This window comes from Xiphias gladius, chromosome 8, assembly GCF_016859285.1.
Source record: "Xiphias gladius isolate SHS-SW01 ecotype Sanya breed wild chromosome 8, ASM1685928v1, whole genome shotgun sequence".
Classification (NCBI taxonomy): Eukaryota; Metazoa; Chordata; class Actinopteri; order Istiophoriformes; family Xiphiidae; genus Xiphias; species Xiphias gladius.
The window spans coordinates 19,190,668-19,214,422 of NC_053407.1; the positions used below are offsets into that span (position 1 = coordinate 19,190,668).

Sequence of the window (23,755 nt, forward strand, 5' to 3'; positions counted from 1 at the left end):
TCAAGTGCATTAAAATGGTTGATTGCGCCAAAATATTGTGCAGGTTGCAGCTTTTAAGTGGTTTGATACCAGACACCTAAGAGATATATATGCTTGTCACAGGCTGTGGTGTTGGGCCTGCAGCTGAAAATGTTTGACCTGCTGCACATCTTCAGTTTTCCCTCATTTTGACTTATAATCCCTGTGCTCAGCTTTAAGGTTGGTGGAGCTTTAATAAATGTTATTTGTCCCACCCACCGGGTACCAAGATGTCAATCTAACAGGTCTGCACCCACACAGTCCTAAATCAGTCTAAATAAGAGCAGATGTCTGAGTATACCATACGTGTGCAGGGCCTTTAAATAAAACTGAGTAATATACTTCAACCAGCTTGTGGTGATGAGAGACGGCCGCATCGTCTTATCCCAGCAGGTCTTTTTCACGGCGCACATTCTTACTTGAAAACCAGATGGAACAGATCACATTAATGCTGGTTCAGTCCAATTTAGCAGCAAGTCGTGGCAGGGAGGCAGCCTGCACAACACCAGGAATGAGGTCATTTATAATGTTGTTATTTACGCCTGGCGTGTCCGACCGAGTCTGCAATAGAGAAGGTCTGCTTTTAAATGATCTCATGTCACCCGCCAGCCCAGAGCAACATGACTTAACATTCAGTTTTTCCCCTTCAAAGTACGTGGACTGTTCTGCTGAAAGCCAGTAACCGTTACTTTTTCCAGCAGGGATGAAAAGTGCTCGGAGAAATGGAGGCTTGAACAAATGCACTTCCATGATAACTGGCCGAATTAATCCGCTGAGGAAGGTCTGCTGTGTGTCTGTGTCAAAAATGACACAAACTACAGTCAAATCTAGAGACAGTGTAACTCCCACTTTATGAAAATATCAAAATCTCCAATTTCCATCAGAAATAAACGCGTGGAAATACAGAAAAAAAAGACGTTCCGTATAACTGCAAAACTTGCCTGAGAATCATGACATTTTAAAGTTTTCTCCACTATAAAAGTAAATTATTGATAGTTGTCATTAAGTCCAATGGGACATAGCAATCAGGAGCTGCTAGTACTGAATTCGGCGTAATTGGTTTTACAAAATGTAAACAAATACAGATTTAAAAAAAAAAACGGGGCTCAATTTTGCAGCCCACAACATTATAATTCCTGTTTCTTGTAAAAGTTTACATCCGTTCATATACGTGAAGACTTTTAACGTTTAATGTAACATTATACAAAAAAGACTTCGTAGAAAAAATGGTATTTTTGCGAAGATCGGGGGTTTTCCGGACTCTGCTCGGGATACCGTTTGTCGGTCAAATCTGGCAACACGGGCGGCGCAAGCGTCGATGCAGGGGGGCGCGACCTAGCGTTGTATACAAATCGGTAGCGTTAGCTGGTCCGCCGGTCACCGTATGTCGCAGGAAATTTGAGGTCGCGCGTACCGGACTGCTATACAAATATTTTACGCCCGCGAAAAGTCGGAGATCGACAAACCAGGTAGGTTTGTGTAACAGCTCGATGCCCAGCCAGCCTGTAAGGCGACACCTGTCGTGCTGTTGTCTCTGGGTTTCACGAATTGACGGACATTTGGTTGCCAACTGTGTTGGGAAACGTTATTGATCGTTTGTAAAGTATCTTGTGGCTACCGCCAGTTAGCCGCCGAGTGTGGTAGAATAACATGGCTCATTGATAAAGTTTAATGTTATCGCCAGTCAAGGCTACTTTTCCCTTTTATTTTTTGTATTGAAGTTGGCCACCATGTTAGCAAGCCTGGCCATCATTTATCATTCCACCTTGACCTAACGTCTGTTTTCATAAGCAGCTAAACAGTCTCTGTCTTCATCTTAGTATCCGCGGTTTTGTTAAAAAAAAAAAAAAAAAATCTTTATTAGCTGCATATCGAAGACAAAAGTGTTTATTCAGCCAGGTTACCGGTGGCTTTGACCGGTAGTGTCTCACTTAAACGCACACGTTATGTCGGTTTACCAGGTTTTCAGTCGGTTTTTGTTTTTCTTGTTAGAAGGTAGTGGTTCACGGTGAGGTGGTTTTTTTTACCTGAGAAGCTGCTGCGTGTAAACTAACAAGTTGAATGTCAGATATTTTAAAACTCCACTCGCTGTATCAGTGTTCAAGGCAGAAATCTCAAGGACAGATAAAACCTGTGCAAGTAAGCCCCAAAATGAATAGCGTGGATAGAGCCAATGAATGCTGGATAGCAGTTAACTTCTTAATTCACTGGTGTGCATGTTCTCATAAAGGTGCTGTCTTTTTCTGGGAAACCATTGATTCGGGTTCAGCCGCAGCTTCAGTGACAGAGTCTGATGTTTAGTGAGAAGAGTAATGTGTCAGGTGATGTTGGCAGTCGATGCTGGAGGGGGTAAGGTATCATCGGCCAATGTCAGCTACGGTCTAACGTGCATTTGTCCTTGTCTTGATTGTTGGTGGTTCACAATGCAACGCAGGCTGCATCAGCAGAGCTCAAGTACCCGTCCAGGTCTTTTATTAGCAGTTGTCTGTAAGGTCTTTGTTTGTCATACTTGCAAAATGTGCCTGTCCAATTATGTACTGCTCTAAATTTGACCGGCAGAAGAGTGTCAGTTCTCTCACTTATTCATTGTTATAATCTGTACAGAAATGAGTTCACAAATCCGACAAAACTTCCACCAGGACTGCGAGGCTGCCATTAACAGACAGATAAACTTGGAGCTATACGCCTCTTATGTTTATCTCTCTATGGTAAGAAACGATTTCGAGCCAGCAGTTTGTTGTGCATCTTTTCTGCTCAGTGCTGCTTGTGATGAAAAAAAAAAAGTTTTCTGGTCTTTCTTTTGATTTTTTTAGGGGTACTACTTTGATAGGGATGATAAATCCCTGCCAAATTTTGCAAAGTTCTTTTGCACACAGTCCAAAGAGGAGCGTGAGCATGCAGAGAAGCTGATGAGTCTGCAGAACAAGAGGGGAGGCAGGATTTTTCTGCAGGACATCAGGGTATGTACTGGTACTTTTTCTACTTAACCGTGATACAGTGCGTCAACAGTGTCAGTTTCATTATTATAATAAGGGACCAAGACCTGTTTACTATAAAGATTCAAAGTGAATCTTCTTCCATGAAGGTCTTTTTAAAATGTTTGTCAAATGAGGTGCAAGTAGCAATTTATGATGAAGTTATTAATTCATCAGTTGGCTATTTTTGTAAAATCAGCATGTCATGAGTATTGAATTGTTTTGAATAATTTATGTCTGTCTTAGAAACCTGATAGAGATGAGTGGGGGAGCGGCCTGGAGGCTTTGGAGTGTGCCCTGCAGCTGGAGAAAAGTGTAAACCAATCTCTGCTGGACCTGCAGAAAATGGCTACTGAACACAGTGATCCTCATGTAAGCGGCAGACTGAGGGACAGTGTACACAGGATCCGGCTGAATCACGTTCCAGCTCCTTCACAGCTGCAGGAAAAAAATCTGCTGCGTTTTTACCTAGTGCTAGAATTCCTGTAGTTACTGCTATTTAACTTAACATAATTTTTTAATGAAGCATTTAATTTGATTTTAGACACACACACAGCAAAACTAGTTTTTGGTGTTTGTAGTTAGCGAGAGAGATAGACGGCCCGTTCAAGCTCGGTTTAGTCTCCCGCTCTTTGATCAGTTATGTACTGTGTTTCAATGTAGCCAAATTCAAATTATAGTTGTTGCATATTTGTTTGTTGTCAGACAACGGAACAAGTTTGAAACTTGATCGCGGCTAAAAAAAATACTAAGTTAACAAGCACTCATTACTGATCTGCAGAAAATCATTATTTTATGATCACGACATGGTCAGATAATATAAAAATAAAGTGTGGGTTATTGGTAGCAGCTGTGCTGTGAGATTGGCTATACTGACATTTAAAATAAGTGATGGCAGAGAAGATCTGAAGCTTCGAAAGGCTGTCGTGTTCAATACAGCCTGAAAAACTGAAAAAACTGTCACCACATCTGAGTGACCTGCAAACATGTATTTATGCTTGTAAAACATGAAAAATGTAGTCACAACAACTCTAAAAGCTGAAGAGCAGACACTCTGCTTCTGATACGTTTCTAGTGGAGATTGTAACTGCGGAAGCCATGACTAGGCTGGAGCACAGTCTGATGCTGTGTACTTTTGGCGTAAGAACTTGCAATACCTTCCATTTAGTGGATCTGAGAGTCTGATAAGAGGCATGTCATTTACTTTCCACAGATGTGTGACTTCATAGAAACACATTTTCTGGACGAGCAGGTGAAATCTATCAAACAGCTGGCTGACTGGATCTCAAACCTGCGGCGCATGGGAGCCCCTCAGAGTGGCATGGCTGAGTACCTCTTCGACAAACACACCCTGGCTGAAGAGGGCAGTTAAACTACACTGTGACGCCGATCATCCTGCTCACCTCTGCATGACAGCCTGCCCCTGTCCCTAACATGTATCGCATACATTTGAAAGAAGCCATAGATGGTGTATGGAGGCAGGACTCTGCCTCTAGAACATTTAAAGGCTTTTATAATATGTCAAATCACAATGACATGGAATATTATAAGTGCTTTTAAAGTGGATCTGGAAAATAATTTCAAAGCCTACTTTTTGTTATTTTGTTACTTTAATTTTTTGCTGTACGTGTCTTATCATATTCCATCCCACCTCTTCCCCCACACGTTCACATTTGTCTCCCGATTTTAGCATTTACAGTTTCCTTTTCATCCAAACTTCCATTTACCAATACCTGTCTTTAATTTAAACACACGTAGCCAGTGTTTCACGTAAAAAATTATTTAGGTCTAACCCACAGTGAGGTTCGGAAGCTGTCAGTGGCCAACCATATGGACCTGTGGTTCCCAGTCACCTATGAGGTGTCGCCAAATGATTAAAGGCATAAGAAAGAAAGAAAGAAAGAAAGAAAGAAAAAACTGTTACACAAATCTTTCTTTATTTCTGACTTGCCCTTTTTTTGTTTTCTTGTGAAATACTGGATACTTATACCTCTCTTGAAACAGCCCTAGAAGGAACAATTGCTCCTTGGCACAAAGGCTGTGCCTCTTTTGTACAAACATTGGGAACCACTGCTACATACCACTCCTCTGGATACTCGGATCACTTTATGTACACCATATAATTCCTGCAAACACTGTTATTGACAGCTGCTCTTACATCTCTGTGCGTTGGATCCCTAATTTTAAGTCTGGTAAACTGGTTTCATATCTTTAAAGACAATCATATTTGAATTAATATGTGTATGAAATGAAACTATTAAGAGCAAAGCAAAAAACATGAGTAATTAGGAAGACATATTAGTAATTATAAATAATCCATTATTTAAAAACAATATAATTAAATGGAATTCATTGGCCTATGTAATTATAATTTAACTACTCTGTAAATTTTCTGTTTCATCTGTTATGTAATTTAATGTTCAATAACCCCCCCTCTTTTTTTTTTTTACTGATACATTCCAAAACAACTACTTTACTAATAATTAACCAAAGTTAGAAATTAAGATGGCACACTTAAGCCTCCATATTCAGTATGTGCACATAATTATTAATATTCATGTCAAACTCAGTGAGCGTACCAATGAAATACAGAGTGGCTGCTTTAAATGCATCAGTTTTATGAGTTGAATAGCTCATGTTATGTTGGTCAACTGCATACGGCGACTCAGTAAGGTGAGTGTACAGTAATTGCTTTAAATGAATTCCAGTGCTATCTGGATACACTGATGTGGAAAAGCAGGTGAAATCCATGGAAAATTTTCCTAAGCTATTTCTTTGTTGGACAGACTGCTTCTCTCTGCAGGTGCTTTATATAATATGTTTTGTGAATATTTGTTGCCGTGAATTTAATTGTGCATACAGTATCTTTGTATAATAAGAAAATAAAGTACTTTACAAATAATTTCAGGTTTTAATTTTTTTATTGAAAAAATTCTTGTTAAAATGACAAAAGAAGCGTAACGTGATAAGTAATATTCATTAAAGAGTCCACTGATGGAAACAATGCTAAGACTATTAGAGTTTAAGAATAAACACATTTTGGCTCGTTGTCGCTGAGTCTCAGAGGAAACTATAAAGTAGTTCTTAATTTTTCCTTCACATGTTGACGGTTAAATCTCTTAAGGTGCTTTTTGCATTACGAGTAGGTTAATTGTTTTGTAAGTTTGTCAGGAAGTAGAGATTAACTCAGTGTTTGCAACAAATACTTTTCGATTGTGTGTATAGCTCCAGAAGATTGTAATGCATTTCAGATGTGACATAGGTCTGTACCTGTGTGTGTAAAATATTTTGAAGGCCACATGTGGCACAAAAAGTGTCACACCTTCTTTTCTCAATCTTGCTCCCTCCCTCCTGCCGCCTTGTTCACTCCACCATCCACCAAAACGCCCAGCAGGTCCCCTTCAGCCAGTGAGATTCCTGAATCATTGGGTGAGTTTTGCTGATTGGTTTCTTGTTGCGATGACGCTGAAGTGGAAACTGTGTTCATGTTATTGCTCGGTCCACCGTTGGTGCCCCCGTTGCTTGCCCTCATGTTGGCGCTGAAGTTCCCATGGTTACCAAAATTACTGTGACTTGAACCATTGCAGAGACTTCCTGTCGTGCCAGCGCTGTTAGTGCTTGTTACATTAATGCTGCTAGAGCTGCTGCTGGGATTACTGGGATTTGCTGCGGCTGTTCGAGAGGGAGTATTGAACGAGAACGCTCTTTCTCCTCCACTTCCTGTAGCTCGAGCACTTGGAGGTCCAGGCTGGCTGTCGGCTGAGGGCAGGTTGTCCAGAGTAAGGCGAGGAGGGGGAGGCCGGCGAGACAGCAGGCCGTGTCCTGGTCGGATTTTAGATATTGGGCAGAGTTCAGGTGGAGGATCAGGGAAGGAGAAAGTAGGGGCACTCTGCATCTCGCCATCCTCACTCAGCCAGGGGAAAGCAGAGGACGGCGGTGGGGGGACATGGTTGGGGGTGTCAGGGGGCAGCAGCTGTGAGCCCACCATTGGAGGGGCGAGGGAGCTGCAGCTGCGATCCCACTCGTTTTGGTTTCTCCGGGCGGGTCGAGGGCGGGGAACCGCAGGGGGCACGCAGTGGATGGGTGTTTGTGGGCAGCTGTAGAAACCTGGTCTCTCGTACAGGGGCATGGTGGAGAAGGCATAGTCTGGATCTCGATCCGGGTTCAAAGGCTGACGAACTTGACCCGAAGTTGATGGAGCCTCTGTGTGCAAGTAAAGAGGGAAGCGGCTTAGTGGAGCTCCAGGGCGGCGGCGAAGCAGAGAGACCCGGGAAGAGCGAGGAAAGTTAGGGGACTGGACCCCGAGAAGACGACCCAGCCCTCCAAGCAGCGGCGTGGAGTAGTTGGCTTCTTCGTGTTCTTTGATCTGCTCCAGATTGGACTGAAACTCCATCTCCTCCTTAGGAACACTGGGTTAGATTACATAGATAGTTACATTACAGAGTATTTAAGAATTGCCTTCCAGAAAATTAAAGCATTACTGAACCTGATATCCAGGGCTGAGCCCATGAAGGAGGGTTTGCGATGTTCAGCACTGGCAGCAGTGTACGGAGGCTGAGGTTCAGACTCATTCCAGTACATATCCCTCTCAACCAGCGGCAGGCTGTCATACATCTCATCCACAGACAACAAGGACACCTGGAACAGAATGATAACCACAACAAGTAAAACAAGATAGCCAATGCCTAAAGTTGATGAAAAACAAATGGCAAGTAGTTTGGTTTAGATCCGAACCTGTAAATTACGATCAACAAGCCAGTTGGTTTCAAAATCATCATCATCTTCACCAAAAGGATTTATGAGTTGCTCAGCCACCTGAGACCATGAAAAGAAAAGGCCTCAACAATACAGCTCAGAGGTGGGCAAATTGATAAAATTTCCCTGTGACTGCATCTCACAAACAATCTAATGTCCCTCACCTTCAGCCAACCAACGTAGAAAAAAAACTGCAACAGGGTGAACACAGGCAGGTAGAAGTCGAGATCATGACCAGGGTAGCCCTGAGCTGGATCCAAGAACTGGCGACCAATCAGACAAGCCAGGAAAAAACTGTAGACAGCAACTGTCGCCACCTAATTATGAAACATTTCTCAAGTCCGGCAGTGTTTCGCATCAACCTTGGAGAAAAAGTTTCTAGAAGACTTGTTTTATTGCTCTTTTCGTTAAATTTCTAACTTTGATTAAATTGAGCTAATAATTTCAGGTACATGATGATTACTGTAAGAACACAATTATATTTTTTTAGTAACAAAAAACCAGTAGCCTAATTTTGGCTCAGCGTCACAGTCATTGGCAGTGTTATTTATTTTTCTGACACATAATCATTGTGCAATTATTACTAAATGAAAACTACTAAATCGGTTTGTTCTACGGCCAAGGCATCTACTATATTTCAGTTACAGCACACAGTATACAGTATCAACAAAACCTGAGTATAGACAAGAGGCAGACTGATCCAGTCATAACCGTACAGCTTCATACACTTTGCCCGTAGACTATTCAACTCCTGAACAGAGGAGAAAGCGGGACATGCAGAAACAATTTTAAAAAATGCTTCCAAGCCAAGATTTTCGCAAAGTGACCATGTTCAGGCTCTTTTGGTCTCCAGAAAGACGCACACGAACACCTACAGTGAAAATGGCTGTGAGTGCCACGTCATTGTTGATGCGACCCTCGGTCCGAGCTCTCAGAGCCAGACTGACGAACCACATACAGGGAACCCAGAACTTGTTATGAGGAGAGGGCAAGTCCTCCAAGTGCCTCAGCTCTTCTGACGTCATCAAACCTGGAAGACAAACAAGGTGTGGAGATAAAAGCAGCCAAGATGATAGAAACAGAGAAAGCATTTACGATGTTCGCCTCCGTGTGTTCAGTCCTGGTCAGCAGCCAGCTCATAATCTCAGCTGCTACACCATCAAGTAGTAACATGTACTGTACAAACAGTTCAGCCCCATCAGAAGGAGACACTGAGTCCAACCCTGTACCACGCTGGTCCAAAAACACCACATCAGTTTCTTCAAGACTTTAAACATTGCAAACAGAGCCAGCAGCTGTGGATGTAGTTATGTTGGATGTGATAAGACTGGCAGGACAAAAGAACGAGTTTCAGTTTTACTGGTTTCGTCACCACATCGTACCTGCCTGCACCAGATGCTCCATGGTGGGAAACCTCTTGTAGACGGCTGTGCTGACAGAGCGGTAGATGAGCACGCCGGACAGGTTGGCGTATCGCATCAGAGTTCGGCGGGTCAGCCTGGAGGCCTCGTCAGCTCCACGAACATGACCACCTACTAATGCTGCCAGGCGGTCCGGCCAGGGGACGTTCTCAAACTGGCCCCACCAACGGGACACGACCAAGGTCACATAGAAACCTGGTTAATAAATGAGAAATTATGTAAGTAGAGGCTGCCTGCAGTGATGGTTTTCCGGGAATCTTAGATTTACGTATTACTATTACACATGTTTGGATTAGATTTCAAATTTAGATGAGATGATGGTACAGTTAAACTATTGTGAGAGATGGAGGAACAGTGCAACTGAAAATCATATAAAGTTGAAAACAATCAGCCCCAACTCACCCAGCACAAACGACACAGGGATGAGCTCTGCATAGCGGTCACAGTATATGGACAGCTTCTCAAACAGCCTCTTCTGGTCATCATTGAACACAAACCTGGTAAAGGAAACAGCTTCTGAGTCCCTTCTATGGTAACTTACAAGCACTGAGGTGAGACCTGTGACAGACCAGGACCACACTCTCTGGTCTAACATATTTTAACTTCAGAAGGTACAGCAGCATATTGCTCCCACCACACAAAAAAGTGTTTGCTCTGTTTCTCCTTATAACATGAAAATGTTCTTGTTTTCACAAGAACATTTTCCACGTTATAACAACATATTTTTGGTGTTATTATGACATATTTTCTCATTATTATAAAATACCAACTTAAACAGTTTTTACATGAAACGATTCTTGTATAGCATCATTTGATCTTGTTGTGTCACAAAACTTTATTACGTTATCACAAAAAGTCAATGTATTTCTTTAAAACAAGAAAGCTTTTCTCTTTATGACATAAATTAGCATGTTGTCATGACAAGACACATGCATATGTTGTTAGAATTAAAAAAAAAGGTCCAGTCTTGTTGAAATGGAATGATTTAGTATGTTGTAATAAAGAGATAAGTCATTATAATATGACTATATAAAAAATACAATATAAAAATATATAAAAACATCTTGTTATAATGTGAAAAGGATCTTGGTCATATGAAAACATTTTCTTGTTACAACGAGAAACTGAGCAAATATTTCCTTTGTCATGGTGGCAGCAGTACGCTGCTAAGAAGGTACACTAAACTAAATTTTTGTCCAAAAGGAATCCACTTTAAGAAAATTTTACTTTGCCATATGGCTTTAACAGCAACTGCTGTATTGAAACTGTGATGTGAACAGTCGTCATTATACCACAGCTCTGAAACCTCCTTGTTGAGCGAATGAATACTGTTAAATAATGCCAGTATTAGAGCTGACAAATTGGACCTGACCTATATATCGGGCGATGTAGGCTTATCGAAGATATATTGTGTTGGTGTATTTGTCGGCCGATCGGTTACATGAAAATTGCAGAACAGAAATGCCAAATAAATGTTTGAGATCATTTCAAAACCATATCTCAAATCCACCAGAGAGCACTGACAAGAGTATTTTTCAAACTTTTCAGGGACAAATTGATAAATAAAAAAAATATATCATTATCAAATATCAGTATCAGAATCAAAAGTCCAGTACGGGTCAGGCAAATTATCACTCTTTCTGCAGACTGGAGGACATGAAAGATTACAACTGAAGTTCAGTGTTTTCTCTTAATCGAGTACCTATAAACGATACTGAAGAAGTAGTAGAGCAGAGTGAATATGAAGAGCTCTCTGTAGAGCAGTTTATAAATGCTGCCTTTCCATCGCAGGAGTAGGTGAAAGAAGGTTCCCAGACCCGCATCAGCAACCCTGCGGGAGTACGTTACTGTCATTGCTGCTGATGCCGGTGCTGGTGCTGCTGCTGCTGCTTGCTGGCCAACTGGCTGGCTGACTGTGGCCTGACATAAGGGAGACCAGTGTGGTGTTGTTTTCTGTGCTTCGTCTCAGCTCAACGTCAGCGATCAACCTGGATCTCATAAGGCCAGTGTGGTCACATATCTAAAATTGTTAAGTAAAACAAAACAGGAAGCTTGGTTGAGATTACGTATTCTATAATCCACAGATTTAGATTTATACACCCCTATTGTGTTGAGATACAGAGAACAGTTTCATAATCCCATACTAAATCAACGAAAACTTTATTTTCCATTTTCTACACGCTTAATAATTTTCCACATATTAAAGATCTAAAATGCACCACTATGTCTGAAGAGATATTTGCAGGGCTACAACAGGCAAATACAGTATTTGAGGGTCACAAAAGGTCAAATTTACGACTCGAACGCAAGACTGTGAAGTCGTGGTTACTTACCACTGTATATGAAAACGTCTGGCCATCGCACTCGCTGTGGCTCGAGATGTGCGTTGGCAGCGTCCGGGGAGAATGTTGGAGAAAGGAAAGCAGGAAAGAAAAAGAGAGCGAGGGGACTCCTACACCTCCGGTCACTTGATGTGTTAATCTGTTTCAGCAACAAAGCGGCATTGTGAGGCCAGGTCCTGTTAATCTGAACAAATCTGAGGACAGCAGAGCACCCACACTGCCGCAAATAGGTTGGCTAAAGGCGTCATTGCTGAGTAGTTGTGCTTAGATTTTGGAAATATGACTTTATGAAACTCAATTTAAGCAACTTCACTAACTATTTTCACTAACTGTTAAGTTTAACACACGTCATTTCTCTGTGCCGCTCGCAGACACTTCTGAATATATTCTCATTTCTGGATTTCAGTGAGCTCGGTTATTTTCTATTTGAGGCACCTTTCAGCATTTGATAATGTAAAACTCCTGATCAGGTGAGACTGTGGTGGACCCCCCCCCTGCTGGAAGAAATGTGTACAGCTGAGTTTTTACTGGTCAGAGAGTGTAAGTGATTAACCCTTCCTGTCTAACCAGGCGACCAGCCGCAGGGCGAAGTGAGGACATAGTTCAGCTTGCTAAGATCTGAATCTAGAGCTTATCAAAGCACTGTTTTACAGATTTTTGATGGACTGGCAACCGCTGGGAATCATTTTTCAACACTTGGGTGAGTATATCGTGTAATTTTTTTGTCCTAACTCAACCTGGAAGTCTAACCCTGTCAAACTCCACATGTGTGTGACACTTGCAAGATACTGTTTCCTAACTTAACATATGTTTACACTGGATATCTCAAAGACACAATTTCCTTTAGAATGACAGCCTGCAAAGAAAAGAGCCTGACCTCCTCTATCTCTGCCATAGTCAGAGAGGGAGGAAGTGTGAGAGTTGTAGTTTAAACACTGTCGAGGTTATGTCTTGTCCACTAGAAGACTTTTGACTGTGCAAGTTTGTTACGGGAAATTTTTATGAACCATTTAGTTTTCATTCGATGTTAAGTTGCAGTACGTAACTTCTTATTTTCTTGACACCTACAGACATCGGGGTCAACATGTGCCACTAAAACAATTTGACAAGCTAAATCTTCACTGGAGATATCCAGCAGTTTCTGATGAGTTTCTGCATTGCCTGAGAGAGAGACATGGATGCTTTTGAGGGAATTCACAGCATCCAGATTTCCTCGTCTCCACCGTCTTCAGCTACATCCAGCCGGGGATATGAAGTCCTCAAGGCGGGGAGATCTGGAATAGCAGTATACTCCTCGGCAGTCTTCTTTGGGACACCTGATGCGCGGGGACAGGCAGCTTCTAGACACAAATCCAGCAGAGAAACTGAGGAGGAAGGCTGCGTTGTTGGACGGTAAGTGTTAACTCATAAACCACTGGCACAGGGCAGTTGACATGATCTTACCTTAATGGGGTGAAAATAATGGTTTTGTTGGTTAAAAAGGCAACTTGGCCCAAGTGAAGTTCACCTCCTTTATTCAGTAGAGAGGAACATTAACATAATGCATGATGGTTGTTTTTGCTGCACAGTAAAGATACATTTAATGTATTTATGGTGACTCCCTTAGGGTTACCACCATGACAGTATGTAAGAGGATCACTATTTTGCCCAAATGCTTTACTTTCCACCACCTACAGTAGAGAAGTTGTGTAATGGGATGCGGTTCTACTGGATAAAATGTTCAACCAACTATAGTCGTAAGAAATCTGTTAAAATCATGAAAAGGTAACTAGACTTGTAAGTGACTTATGCTCTGCTGTGTCACATCTTCTACCCATCGTGAAGAAGGTGCCCTTTCAGAGTGATGATCCTTTCACCTGTGTCAATCACAATAAGGTAGTAGGCAGATGGTCAAGTCACATGACTCCATATGTAAACTAACAGAAAAACAGTCTATTTTTAGACACTAGTTTAACTCCAACAATACATGATATTATCTTGGGCATGTTTTGCATGTCAAATCTTATTTAGACAACAATAGTGAAGAGCGTTCAAGGCTGAGGAACCTCGGCTGGCAACGGGAGCATATTGTGGCTTTTTTCAGTCTGTGGCCTACTGCAGGGTCAGATCAGGGCTTGTTTTGATTTTAATTTTTGCCTTTATTAGAGAGCTCAGTTGATGGCTGACAGGAAATGAGTGGAGAGAGATGGGGGATTAATGCAACACCGGTACCTGGCTGAACTCAACAACTCTTACGTGGTTGGTGTCTTAAACCCCCTCAGTCACCAGGGTGACCCATGACACGCTTTTTGACTCACGGGTTTGTTCAGTACTTTATTATAGGTGTTTAAGGTACATTTGTAGAGTGTGACGGGGATTTGATCACTGTGGGAGGGGTGTTTGCTTTGAAACCCTTTGTGTGATTAGTGGAGCCTGACTGATACTGGATTTTCGAGGCTGATGCTGATAATCAGTATTCAAGAGGGTAAAAAACATCAGAAAGTGATGTGTTCATTTTCATTTTTTTTTAATATAAACAAAAAAATGATGAGAATTCCCTAAATTTTATATGAATATGTATTATTATTATAAGTTTTGAAAGGTAGAAAGAAACACAAACTTTGTGAAGTATTTATTTGAGGGCTAATTCTACCGATTACCTAATGGATAAAGCGGGAAACTTTCCCGGGGCCCCAAAACCCCCCTGTTTATTCCCTATCATTTGGGTCTACAAATGTGCATCACTGAAGTACAACATACACTATGACAGGGTCTCCAGGCTCCAGCTTGTGACCCTGCTCTTGCAGAGGGACTCTATGTCAAAATCTAGTTTTAAGACCTTAACTGTTTTAGTTTATATTGACCTCATTTGTAGTGAGGTGTGTTTTATCAAATTGCTTTAATTTGTTCTGTTTCAAGTTATTAAAATCACAGGCAACCTCAGGTAAAGTAGCATTATTCAATCATAGGAAAACTGTTGGGCTGCAACCAACAGTTATGATCGTTATCAATACATCTGACAATTACATTATTTAATAACCGATCGATTATTCAGTGTATCGTTGAGCGAGCAGCTAGCTGCCAACAGTGAATGTTGATTTCATAGAAAAACTGTGAAAACCTGCAAATATTCAGATTTGAGAAGAGGGTACCAGTGGATTTGGGGCATTTTTGCTTAACTAAGTTAATCAATTATCAAGATTGTTTCCAATTCATTTTCTGCCAATCGACTAGTCAGGTACTCCAGAGTATTGGTTGCTTTCCGGGGAAATAATGAAACTGTACATCGTGGGGGTCAGTAGGGTTTGCCCCGGGGTCCCCTGGGAGGTTAATGTCACACACACCTAAAAGATAAAAAGCCAACTGTATGAGGGGATACATTGGAAAATAAAAGGACGAGCCTGTCGGTGCTAGCGTACATGCCGGGCGTGGAGGCAGGCTCTCGGCTCCGGGGGGCTCGGGGGGCGCGCTGGGAGTGGATGCGCTGTCATGTGACCTGCGAGGAGCGGCAGAAACACAGAGGAGACACTCGCTTTCTTGCCCTGAAATAAGAACACGGAGATAAGAGGGAAATCGGTGAAAGATAAGGCTGTGAAAGTGTAAACCGCCGCCGGTGGTAGACTTTTTTGTTGTTGTTGTTTGTTTTGTTTTAAGTTGATCGGTTTGTGTGCGTGCGTGTGTGTGTGTGTTTGTGACCGTTGCCGTTGTCGGCTGTCTACGTCAGCGTCCGCATTCCTCCGCTGGCTGAGATTTAAAACGGCTCAGATTAGTTTCAGCGAAACCAGCTAGCCTCGGCTCACCCTGTACCACATCTGTTCATGTAACAACAACCGCGACAGCCGAAGGGACGCTGGAGGGGAGAAGCCGACGGATACACAGGCAGGGCGGGAGGTTTATCCGCTGTCCTGGACACTGACGGGGTAAGGGCGGACGCTGAGGGGTGGGGGGACCTCTCCGTATCAAAAAAGTTGTAGCTAACGCCAACTAGCTGGCTAGAAGTGCTGCTCGGTGTTTGCGAGGAGCTGCTCGAACCTTACGGCTCGGGGGTTGAAAAACAACTGCGACCGACAGTCTAATGGCTTTAATCAAAGTGAAATGTTGCTAACGCGGTGGCAGAGGGACTCGGACGGTGGTCCGGGATCCCTCTGGGGTCTGTAACTCCGGTGTTTTCACTCACCAGCGGTAACGCGGTGGGCATGTAATCCTATAATATAATTAAAGCCGCGAAAAAATTTGAATGAACTTCATATTCAGTTCAACATGTCGGCATTTTTTTTTTTTTTAGGTCAGCCTAATGTTTTGAACATTCGTTCATTCGACAGATTTTGCGTCTCAATCCCTGACATATAACAACATACACCCAGTTGCCAATTTGTTAGGGACACGTGGCTGAAACTAATGCAGCCTCAACAGCCCTGCAATAAATGCTGCCTTCACGAAAGTTATCGCTCCAGACAGATCAACGACTTGTCTGGACCGATGAAGTAGCCAATATAAGCTTATTGCAGAAATATCAGTTTTGTTGACATCGACTGTAAATCGGGTAGATAACACCCCATACCTCACAGTTTAAACGAAAAAAAATGGACCAATATAACCTTGATAGTAAAGTAGGAGTTATTAGTTTTAGCCATGTGTGCATAATAAATAACTGAGTGTATATTAATATTGGATATCTATTATAACCATATGATATCATCCAGTCCTTCATGAGTATGATGACTTAGAGATGTCATGCTCCTCATTAAGGTCAATTCATGCGTATCCGTTTGTGAATCCTTGACATGAAAAACTTTGGTCTTCTACCGTAAACCTATAGACTGTTGTAGCCTCCAACATAAACATTGCAATTTAATGTATTGTACCAGAGTTATTTTAACATCACAATTAATAGATGCAAACAAACAGGGCAGGACTTAAAAAAGAGAATAATGGATATTGTGGGGTAATCAGTCATTATCATTAAAGCTACCCTCTAAACCATCTTTACAGCAACCCAGTTTATGGAGGGAACGTGAAATCTTAATGCCCTGGTGATTATTTTCTTTGTCCTGTGAAGGTTGGTAGATCTGGATCCAGAGCCAGAGTCCAGAGTGGAGGGAGGAGACCGGGCTGGCCCCACCTCAGGCAGGGACCATGGTGACCTCTCCCGGCTCCGCAGCTCCTCACTGGAAATCAGAGAAAAAGAAATCAGAGAAAAGGGCTCAGAGATCCTCAGGGAGCAGCTGGACGCTGCAAAGAGGGTGTTGTAACCTACTTCTTTCTAGCACACACAAAAACACAGAGCATAGTGAGAACAAAAAAAAAAAGATGACAATGCAAATGTCCTTCCTTGTTAAATGCTTTTTTCCTACACATTTCAGGAACTGAAACTCAAAGACAAGGAGTGTGAGCGTCTGTCGCAGGTCAGGAATCAGCTGGAGCAGGAGCTGGAGGAGCTGACGGCCAGTCTGTTTGAGGTAACCAGTAATCATTGCTCTCTGTAATTTTGACACGTGCTTTAGGCCCTGACAATGAAGGAAGTGAAGTGAAGTAAAAACATTCACTGCATGTTTAACAATAATGGTTTAGTTTTTTAAACCTGCATTACTTTGGGGCAACAACAAAAAAACTGTAAAAAAAAAAGACGTACCGTTGGTTTATCAGTTTAACTTTTTCTCTGAAAACACTTGGCTGTTGCTGGAAATGACACTGATGTGAGCAAAGAGGGTGAAACAAAGCAGCGAAGTTATGGGCACTAAAAGATGGTGAAACGCTGCGTAGAGCTGAGGAGAGCTGCAGAGTTGGATGATAATTCTCTGGGTTCATCACTACGGCAACACCTTTCACATACACGCAGTCATTTAATGAATTGTTAATATAAAAATACGGATTATGGCAGCTTTAACTATAGAGAGACATCAGCTATCCTGAACAACCTTGTGAACAAGGGATGTTAGAATTAAATGGTCAGTGTCTTAAACCTCTAGTTCAGGTAGACACCCCAACTTATGTGGTTTAAAGCTGCACTCATCAGCTTTTTTTTATATTAATAATGGATCAGATGACTTACGGGTAATGTTAGAGGAGTCACTAGCAGCCATGAACCCACAGAAAATAACCCCCGGATTCTTCAGTTCCTCTCAGTGCTACGGCGCATTGTAGCCTCTTTGAGTCACAAACTCCTTTGTCATCAAACTTGTTTCCAGCAACAGCAGCAGCAGGCAGTCGTTTTCAGCAAAAAAAAGAAGGCTCTGACAAAGCCACTGTGCACTACCTATTCAGTAACAAATGGCAGACAGACAAAGTTAACGACTAACTGGTGATTATAGCGAAGCGTTTAGCTGCTAAAGAGCCAGATATTTCCCGCAGGAGTTGGTGGAAACCAAACAGAGCTTAAATCACAGTGAATATTGCAATTACATGAGTGTCCTGGTGATGACTGGAGTTTTTGAGAAAGACAGAACTGCACACAGATTATAAGAAATCTGGACACTGTTAGAATCATTTATACAGGGAAATGAATAACCAGGTGTCCCATTTTCTATGTAAACATCATATCCCGAATATGATCAAAACCAGGATAAGGCTCAAAACCGGGATACTAATGTGCATGTAAACACACTCAGTGTTGTGTCTTTTAGCTTGTTCTGCTGTTCCCAGGTGGGCCAAAAGATAAAATAATGTAGCTCTGACTTTTTCACAGATTTACTCTCTAGCATGTGTGAATAATCAAGAACAACTTCCGATTCAACTTGCAGTGTTTTAACCCTGTGTTAATCTACTTCACAACAGGAAGCTCACAAGATGGTGCGCGAAGCGAACGTCAAACAAGCAGCAGCAGAGAAACAACTGAAGGAGGCTCAGGGGAAGGTGTGTGAAGTTGTTTCTCTGTGTTTCTTTACTCCAGTTAAAACATTAGGAGATGCCTTATGAATTGACCCTTTGTCCCATTAAAATTCTTTAGCTGCACCTAAACTGTTGAATCAACCTCTGATTTGTCATAAAATTGGCTGCTATTCTAAGTAGTTAATTTTTGTTGACATATATTTTATCAACAATAAAAGACATAAACACTTTGTCGTTGATGTTATTGATGTCTATTGATTTCACTTTTTCAATTTTTTTGTCTCTACTTTTTCTCTGCCTGGCTCCCAGATTGACGTTCTGCAAGCAGAGGTGACGGCGCTCAAGACTCTGGTGTTAACATCCACACCTTCTTCACCAAACCGCCAGCTGCACCCACAGCTGCAGCCTTCAGGAACCAGGGGAGCGTACAAACATGTCGGGGGACACATCCGCAACAAGAGCGCGAGTGGTGCCTTTCCATCCTCACCTGGAAAGCCGGAGCCTTCCTCAGTCTCCATTCACCCTGTGGCCAAAGAGGACAAAGAGGTAACCCGAATGAAATTTTGTACATTTGTCTCTCTTCTCCTTAAAATATGTCTGGATATTTGGACTTGTGCATTCCCTTTTCCTCTCACGTATTCCTGTTTCCAGTTCTCCTTATCTCTTACCTTGAGCCAAGTTCTCTTTGCTTTTTGATTTTTCTTTTCTCTCACTACTAACCTCTGCCTGACTTGTTCTTCCTCTCTTTCACTGGTCTCTCTTCCTCTCTCAGCCTGCTGTTCCTGCTCTCCTCTCTCTCATTCTCTGCCTGGTTCCTGGACAGTCTGTCAGCGTGACCTATGACTCTTATTGGCAGGGAGAGGGGTTAGGCACTGACAGCACACAGGTAACTGCATCCCTTCGACCAGGCTTGATGGAGTCTTAGCTTTAGCTGCTGGATATATGTTTTCTGTAATTATTGCCCAGGAGAGTGAGCTATTTTTTCCTGTAGAAAATGAAAATAATGTGCTGTATCTCTTAGGAGAGGTGTATTAGGCAGTTAGTCTTCATTTCAGAGCAACGTTCTTTATTTGATAAAGCTCTTGGATAGAAACACAAACTGAGTGTGTTGCTTCTGTCCTGCTCTTTTCAGCATTTTTTCAAGCACAGAAGTTATGTTTTTCAATGTGTAAATTGGCCATGCATTTCTGTGTAAAAGTATGCATTAGTTAAATGCAGTGTAAAACAATGTCAGAAAGAGTTGGTCCTTCTACTGCGAGTGTTTTTATTGGAGAGCAGGAATATTAGCACATATTCATATTTCCGTTTAAAATGTTTACAGCAGTAATTTTATTAAATTTTTGACTCTAAAAAATATGCCAGTTATGCTCCTTAAACAGCTCAAAGTATGTGGCAGGGACAACTAAGAGCAACTAATACAGTAATGTGGAAAGCAAAGTCATTCCTGCCAAATGCAAGTAGAAAAGAGAATGCATACCCTCCTTATGCCTCTTTCACTAACTAAATAATAAACCCAGCTCTTTGTATTTTATATTTTTGACATGCACTATTGCTACGGGGATTGCAATGAAATACAGACTGCCCTGTGGCTCAGGAGCTAGAGCGCGTCGTCCCCTATCTGCGGGAAGTTTGATCCCCGGCTCCTCTTGTCCAAGTGTTGAAGTGTCCTTGAGCAACACACTGAACCCCAAGTTGCTCCAAGTGGGCAGGCTGATGCCTTGCATGGCAGCTCTGGCACCACCATCGTGTGAATGAGAGGCAAATTGTAAAGCGCTTCGTCCGTTATATGAGTGCAGTACATTTACCATTTTGATATCCATTGGTGCCCAGAGGGTGAATCCTAATGGTTTTGCTGACTTTTTCTCCGGTTTCACCAATAGCTCAAAGTTTTCACTTATTCTGTGAAATATATCAACATCTTCGTGATGGATTTAAATGACATTTCTACACACATTTATGTCCGTGTTCGGATGAATTGTAATAACTTTGGTTGTCCCTTAACTTTTCCTTTAGTGCCATCATCAGCTCCAAAATACCAAACACCTGTCAAATTAATGATATTCCCATCAGCCTCAGTTGAACTTTGTTTATTGTTGTTTATATTTATAATCAGCAAATTTTCGCATGCAAACATGCCAGGGCAGTGAACATGGTAATGTTATATCTACGTAACATTAGCATGTTAGCATTTACCTCGAAACACCACTGGGTCAAAGTACAGAGCCTCACAGAGCCGCTAGTGTCGCTGTAGGTTCTTAAATCTTTTTAAAATAGGACTTAATCTTGTCGGTTACAATATTTCTGTGATGTAATGTAGCTGCATGTAGTTGACACATTAAGCGGTTAGTTTATTGACAGTGTGAGTGATAGATTGTTTTCTGTTTGCAGATGGACTCAGTTCTGTATGCAGAGTTTTTGATGTGGAAGGAGCATCCGAGTCTAGACCGCTCCTCCGCCTTCCTGAGTCGTATCTACAGAGAAGACATCGGACCCTGTCTCTCCTTCACACGATCTGAGGTCACAATCTCACTGCTTCCTGGCAGAAACATTTCACTGTGTAGTGTTTGCCATATTTCAGAGTGACAATAACGTTATTGATTCCTGCTCTCCACAGCTTTCCCAGCTGGTGCAGAGCGCAGTGGAAGACAACTCTCTGACCATCGAGCCTGTGGCCACGTCTGCGTTACCGATGGTTAAAGCCTCAGCTATAGAATGTGGAGGCCCTAAGTGAGTTGTCACGTCTACATATTAACTACCATCCTCTCCTCTCTGTCACCATTCACTGCTAAACAATGGCCTAGTCAACACTGAAAATTCGATCTGATTTCGTTTTGGTTTCTCCACTGATGATTTATGGTCATAGGCTTTTCACTGTCTTGCCATGTATCTGAGAAGATTTTAATCAATGGGCACATTTCTTATCACTTTCTGATTTAAAAATCTTTTTCTTCCAGTGGCTTTAGGGCAGCAATAGAGACGTAAGTTGTCCTAAGAACCAATAACTTGTCCAGCTTTTCACTAACACAAATTACTGTAGAATGACATGAAGTCTGCCTATCCAGACATCTGAAGAGTTGTAATCAAAACCTGTAAATAAATGACCCAGATGGGATTCTGCATGTGTCTGGGTGTACATTAATGTAACCTTGAACCTTTTACCCTTTCAGTGACTAACTTTCTGTGATTGTGCACCTCTGTTCTTGTGCTGATGTATTTCCACCTGGAATGTTGTCTGTCTAAGTTTCATTGTTGATAGTACCTCGTTTGCTGTGATAAAACAATGACTGTGTGTATCCATGTCTCGTAGCTGTGATTTTTTTTTTTTTTTTTTTTTTTTTTTTAAAAACAGCTGCTCTTTCTCTGCTTGTAGAAAATGCGCATTAAGCGGCATGTCACGGCTCTGTCGACATCGCATTAAACTTGGTGACAAGGAGAGCTACTATTACATCTCTCCTTCCAGCCGAGCACGGGTAACTATCACTTCATCTCCGTAACCTACAGTAGATAAACTGCTGTTAGTGCTGCTAAGTGATGCTACGTGTCACCTTGTCCTCACTTCACCTTTCCAGATCACAGCAGTTTGCAATTTCTTTACTTACATCCGCTACATCCAGCAGGGCCTGGTGAGACACGATGGTAAGTCAACATCTAATGTATTTACATTTGAAATATGTCTAAATATGCCTCATTTTGCCTCTTGCTTTGTCAACATGGGTTTTATTCAGCCGACTGACAAATTGTATCCCTTGTTGTCTCCCTGCCCTCCTCCAGCGGAGCAGATGTTCTGGGAGGTGATGCGTCTCCGCAGAGAAATGACTGTGGTAAAGTTAGGTTTCTACCTCACTGACCAGGGCTAGAGGACCTGACAGTCCACTGAAACACCCGACAGGACAAGCATGATCCCAGGGCCTTGATTATTCAGACGAGTCTGAGTTCAACTGTGGTAACAAACAGGTCTTGGATCAGTTTTTGTAGCAGAGGTTGCACAGCATTAGTGCTGCAGCAGAGGTCAGCCAACAAGGGAAGCAGAAAAGTTTCTAGTGCCACTTTCACAGCTAGAAAAAAATAAAAACAACACAATTTTAAAGATAGTGTTACTCCCAGATATGTAAAATATATTCTTCTGTTATACTGCAGGCCTCCATTATTCTCTGCACTAGTGAGGAGAATAGTTTCTGTTTTTTATCTTGTGAGCTCTGAACCTCCCCGGTGGAGTAAACTCAACTACTCATGTTAACACAATAGATTCTATGTATCATGTTTCTGGCATTAGAGTGTTGGAAAGACGAGCACAGGATGAAAGCAGTCGAGAGAGTTTTGTTGGTCTCTTACCTCAAGCATTACATACTTAGAAAACTATGTATGTAAGTTGTAAGATATGTGAGATTGATAATATCCATGTAGTTTCCATAGAACAGTGATTTGGGTTGTTTTCTTTATTTTAACATAAAAGTAATGCTCACTAGAATCTCTCAGTTGCTTTCAGTTACTGGCTCAAACACCACAGCCAAGACTTTTTGTCTCAGCATGGCCTTAATTTTGTTGATGCATTCTTGCACTACCTGTTCTAAAGGCCTTGTATAAAAACACAAATGAAACAGCTGCAGCCTCTTGCGAGAAAAACTGTTTCACAATAGCCTGTATTTAATGATCAGATGTATTGTTGATGAAATAATTATTGTACCTCCACATTCAAAATAATGACAGCTTTACAGTGTAAACGGAAAACAAACAAGCTTTAATACAAGTGATCGCAATATGCACAACTGTTGCAACTATAGTTTTGCACATCTGCAATGAATAGTATGTACACACAGTATAAGCCATAAATGACTTTGCATGAAAGCAGTACATAGCCATATTATGCAGTGTATATTGGTTGTACCTCATAGTGAAGATTTATGACTATTAATGAACAATTTTTGAAGAAAACGGTCTTTTGAAAGTAAAAATGAAGAATATTGTGTCAGAAAGTGCAATAACTGCTTCTTAGCCTTATCTAGGGCTTTGAGGTTCCTAACCTCAGCGTGCTGATAATTAACTGCATTAAACACTCCATTAAAAATGAGGCATTCTAGCCTATTACCTTGGTTCCATGTGTGATTTATGGGTGTTGTTTGTATAAAACCTGATGGCAGTAAAAGGGATTAGTTAGACATTGATTTCAGGTCTTTGTGAAGTTTAGACGGAAGTGTGGGAGTGATGACTCATCGCTGTAATTCATTTCAGTGCAGTGCAATTGGATGACACATAGGCCTGTTTGTCCAAGGGCATGTCATTGTTCTGGATTTTAGATTAAGGTCATCGCCAGGAACCGCCTTGTTACCCCAATTTAAAAATAAAAAAAAAAATAAAAAATTTACTGAGACACACCCACAGTTACCTAACAGGTTTGTAAGCAGGATTCAGGCACATGGATACTGTGGAAATACTGAGA

At 41.7% G+C, this 23,755-nt stretch overlaps 3 protein-coding genes across 6 annotated transcripts; 2 read left to right on the forward strand and 1 right to left on the reverse strand.

Annotated features, from left to right (window-relative positions):
- Window positions 1-1,351: 1,351 nt before the first annotated feature.
- fth1b (ferritin, heavy polypeptide 1b) lies at window positions 1,352-5,865 on the forward strand. Its single transcript, XM_040133794.1, has 5 exons — window positions 1,352-1,487; window positions 2,623-2,726; window positions 2,832-2,978; window positions 3,240-3,365; window positions 4,207-5,865. Exons 2-5 carry the CDS (start codon window positions 2,625-2,627, stop codon window positions 4,363-4,365), a joined length of 534 nt encoding a protein of 177 aa, XP_039989728.1. The 5' UTR covers window positions 1,352-1,487; window positions 2,623-2,624; the 3' UTR covers window positions 4,366-5,865.
- Window positions 5,866-6,051: 186 nt separating this feature from the next.
- best1 (bestrophin 1) lies at window positions 6,052-11,023 on the reverse strand. Its single transcript, XM_040133717.1, has 9 exons — window positions 10,872-11,023; window positions 9,572-9,666; window positions 9,131-9,364; window positions 8,624-8,778; window positions 8,422-8,499; window positions 7,913-8,065; window positions 7,728-7,808; window positions 7,480-7,631; window positions 6,052-7,402 (listed from the first exon to the last, which is right to left on the reverse strand). The coding sequence occupies exons 1-9, from the start codon at window positions 11,021-11,023 to the stop codon at window positions 6,325-6,327; spliced, it is 2,178 nt and encodes a 725-aa protein (XP_039989651.1). The 3' UTR covers window positions 6,052-6,324.
- Window positions 11,024-12,095: 1,072 nt separating this feature from the next.
- Window positions 12,096-23,399, forward strand: rab3il1 (RAB3A interacting protein (rabin3)-like 1). 4 transcript variants are annotated; one of them, XM_040133749.1, is made up of 13 exons: window positions 12,096-12,211; window positions 12,582-12,903; window positions 16,550-16,733; window positions 16,854-16,949; window positions 18,265-18,342; window positions 18,628-18,864; window positions 19,091-19,204; window positions 20,707-20,835; window positions 20,933-21,045; window positions 21,273-21,296; window positions 21,689-21,788; window positions 21,888-21,954; window positions 22,090-23,399. In XM_040133749.1, the coding sequence occupies exons 2-13, from the start codon at window positions 12,686-12,688 to the stop codon at window positions 22,173-22,175; spliced, it is 1,446 nt and encodes a 481-aa protein (XP_039989683.1). In that variant the 5' UTR covers window positions 12,096-12,211; window positions 12,582-12,685; the 3' UTR covers window positions 22,176-23,399. The 4 variants fall into 4 exon arrangements, with proteins under 4 accessions (XP_039989683.1, XP_039989684.1, XP_039989685.1 ...); XM_040133750.1 differs by lacking the exon at window positions 21,273-21,296; XM_040133751.1 differs by lacking the exon at window positions 19,091-19,204.
- The last annotated feature ends 356 nt before the right edge of the window (window positions 23,400-23,755 follow it).

What these genes read in the sequence shown, in the direction of transcription:
- fth1b (XM_040133794.1), top strand. Translation starts at nt 2,625, where the DNA reads ATGAGTTCACAAATCCGACAAAACTTCCACCAGGACTGCGAGGCTGCC. An exon ending in TTTTTCTGCAGGACATCAGG is followed by an intron (nt 2,979 to 3,239) that starts GTATGTACTGGT and finishes TGTCTGTCTTAG; the next exon opens with AAACCTGATAGAGATGAGTG. An exon ending in CTGAACACAGTGATCCTCAT is followed by an intron (nt 3,366 to 4,206) that starts GTAAGCGGCAGA and finishes TACTTTCCACAG; the next exon opens with ATGTGTGACTTCATAGAAAC.
- best1 (XM_040133717.1), bottom strand. Translation starts at nt 11,023, where the DNA reads ATGACAGTAACGTACTCCCGCAGGGTTGCTGATGCGGGTCTGGGAACC. An exon ending in TGCCTCTTGTCTATACTCAG is followed by an intron (nt 8,066 to 8,421) that starts GTTTTGTTGATA and finishes TTTCATAATTAG; the next exon opens with GTGGCGACAGTTGCTGTCTA. An exon ending in TCTACGTTGGTTGGCTGAAG is followed by an intron (nt 7,809 to 7,912) that starts GTGAGGGACATT and finishes TCATGGTCTCAG; the next exon opens with GTGGCTGAGCAACTCATAAA.
- rab3il1 (XM_040133749.1), top strand. Translation starts at nt 12,686, where the DNA reads ATGGATGCTTTTGAGGGAATTCACAGCATCCAGATTTCCTCGTCTCCA. An exon ending in TGACGGCCAGTCTGTTTGAG is followed by an intron (nt 16,950 to 18,264) that starts GTAACCAGTAAT and finishes ACTTCACAACAG; the next exon opens with GAAGCTCACAAGATGGTGCG. An exon ending in TCTCCTTCACACGATCTGAG is followed by an intron (nt 20,836 to 20,932) that starts GTCACAATCTCA and finishes TGCTCTCCACAG; the next exon opens with CTTTCCCAGCTGGTGCAGAG.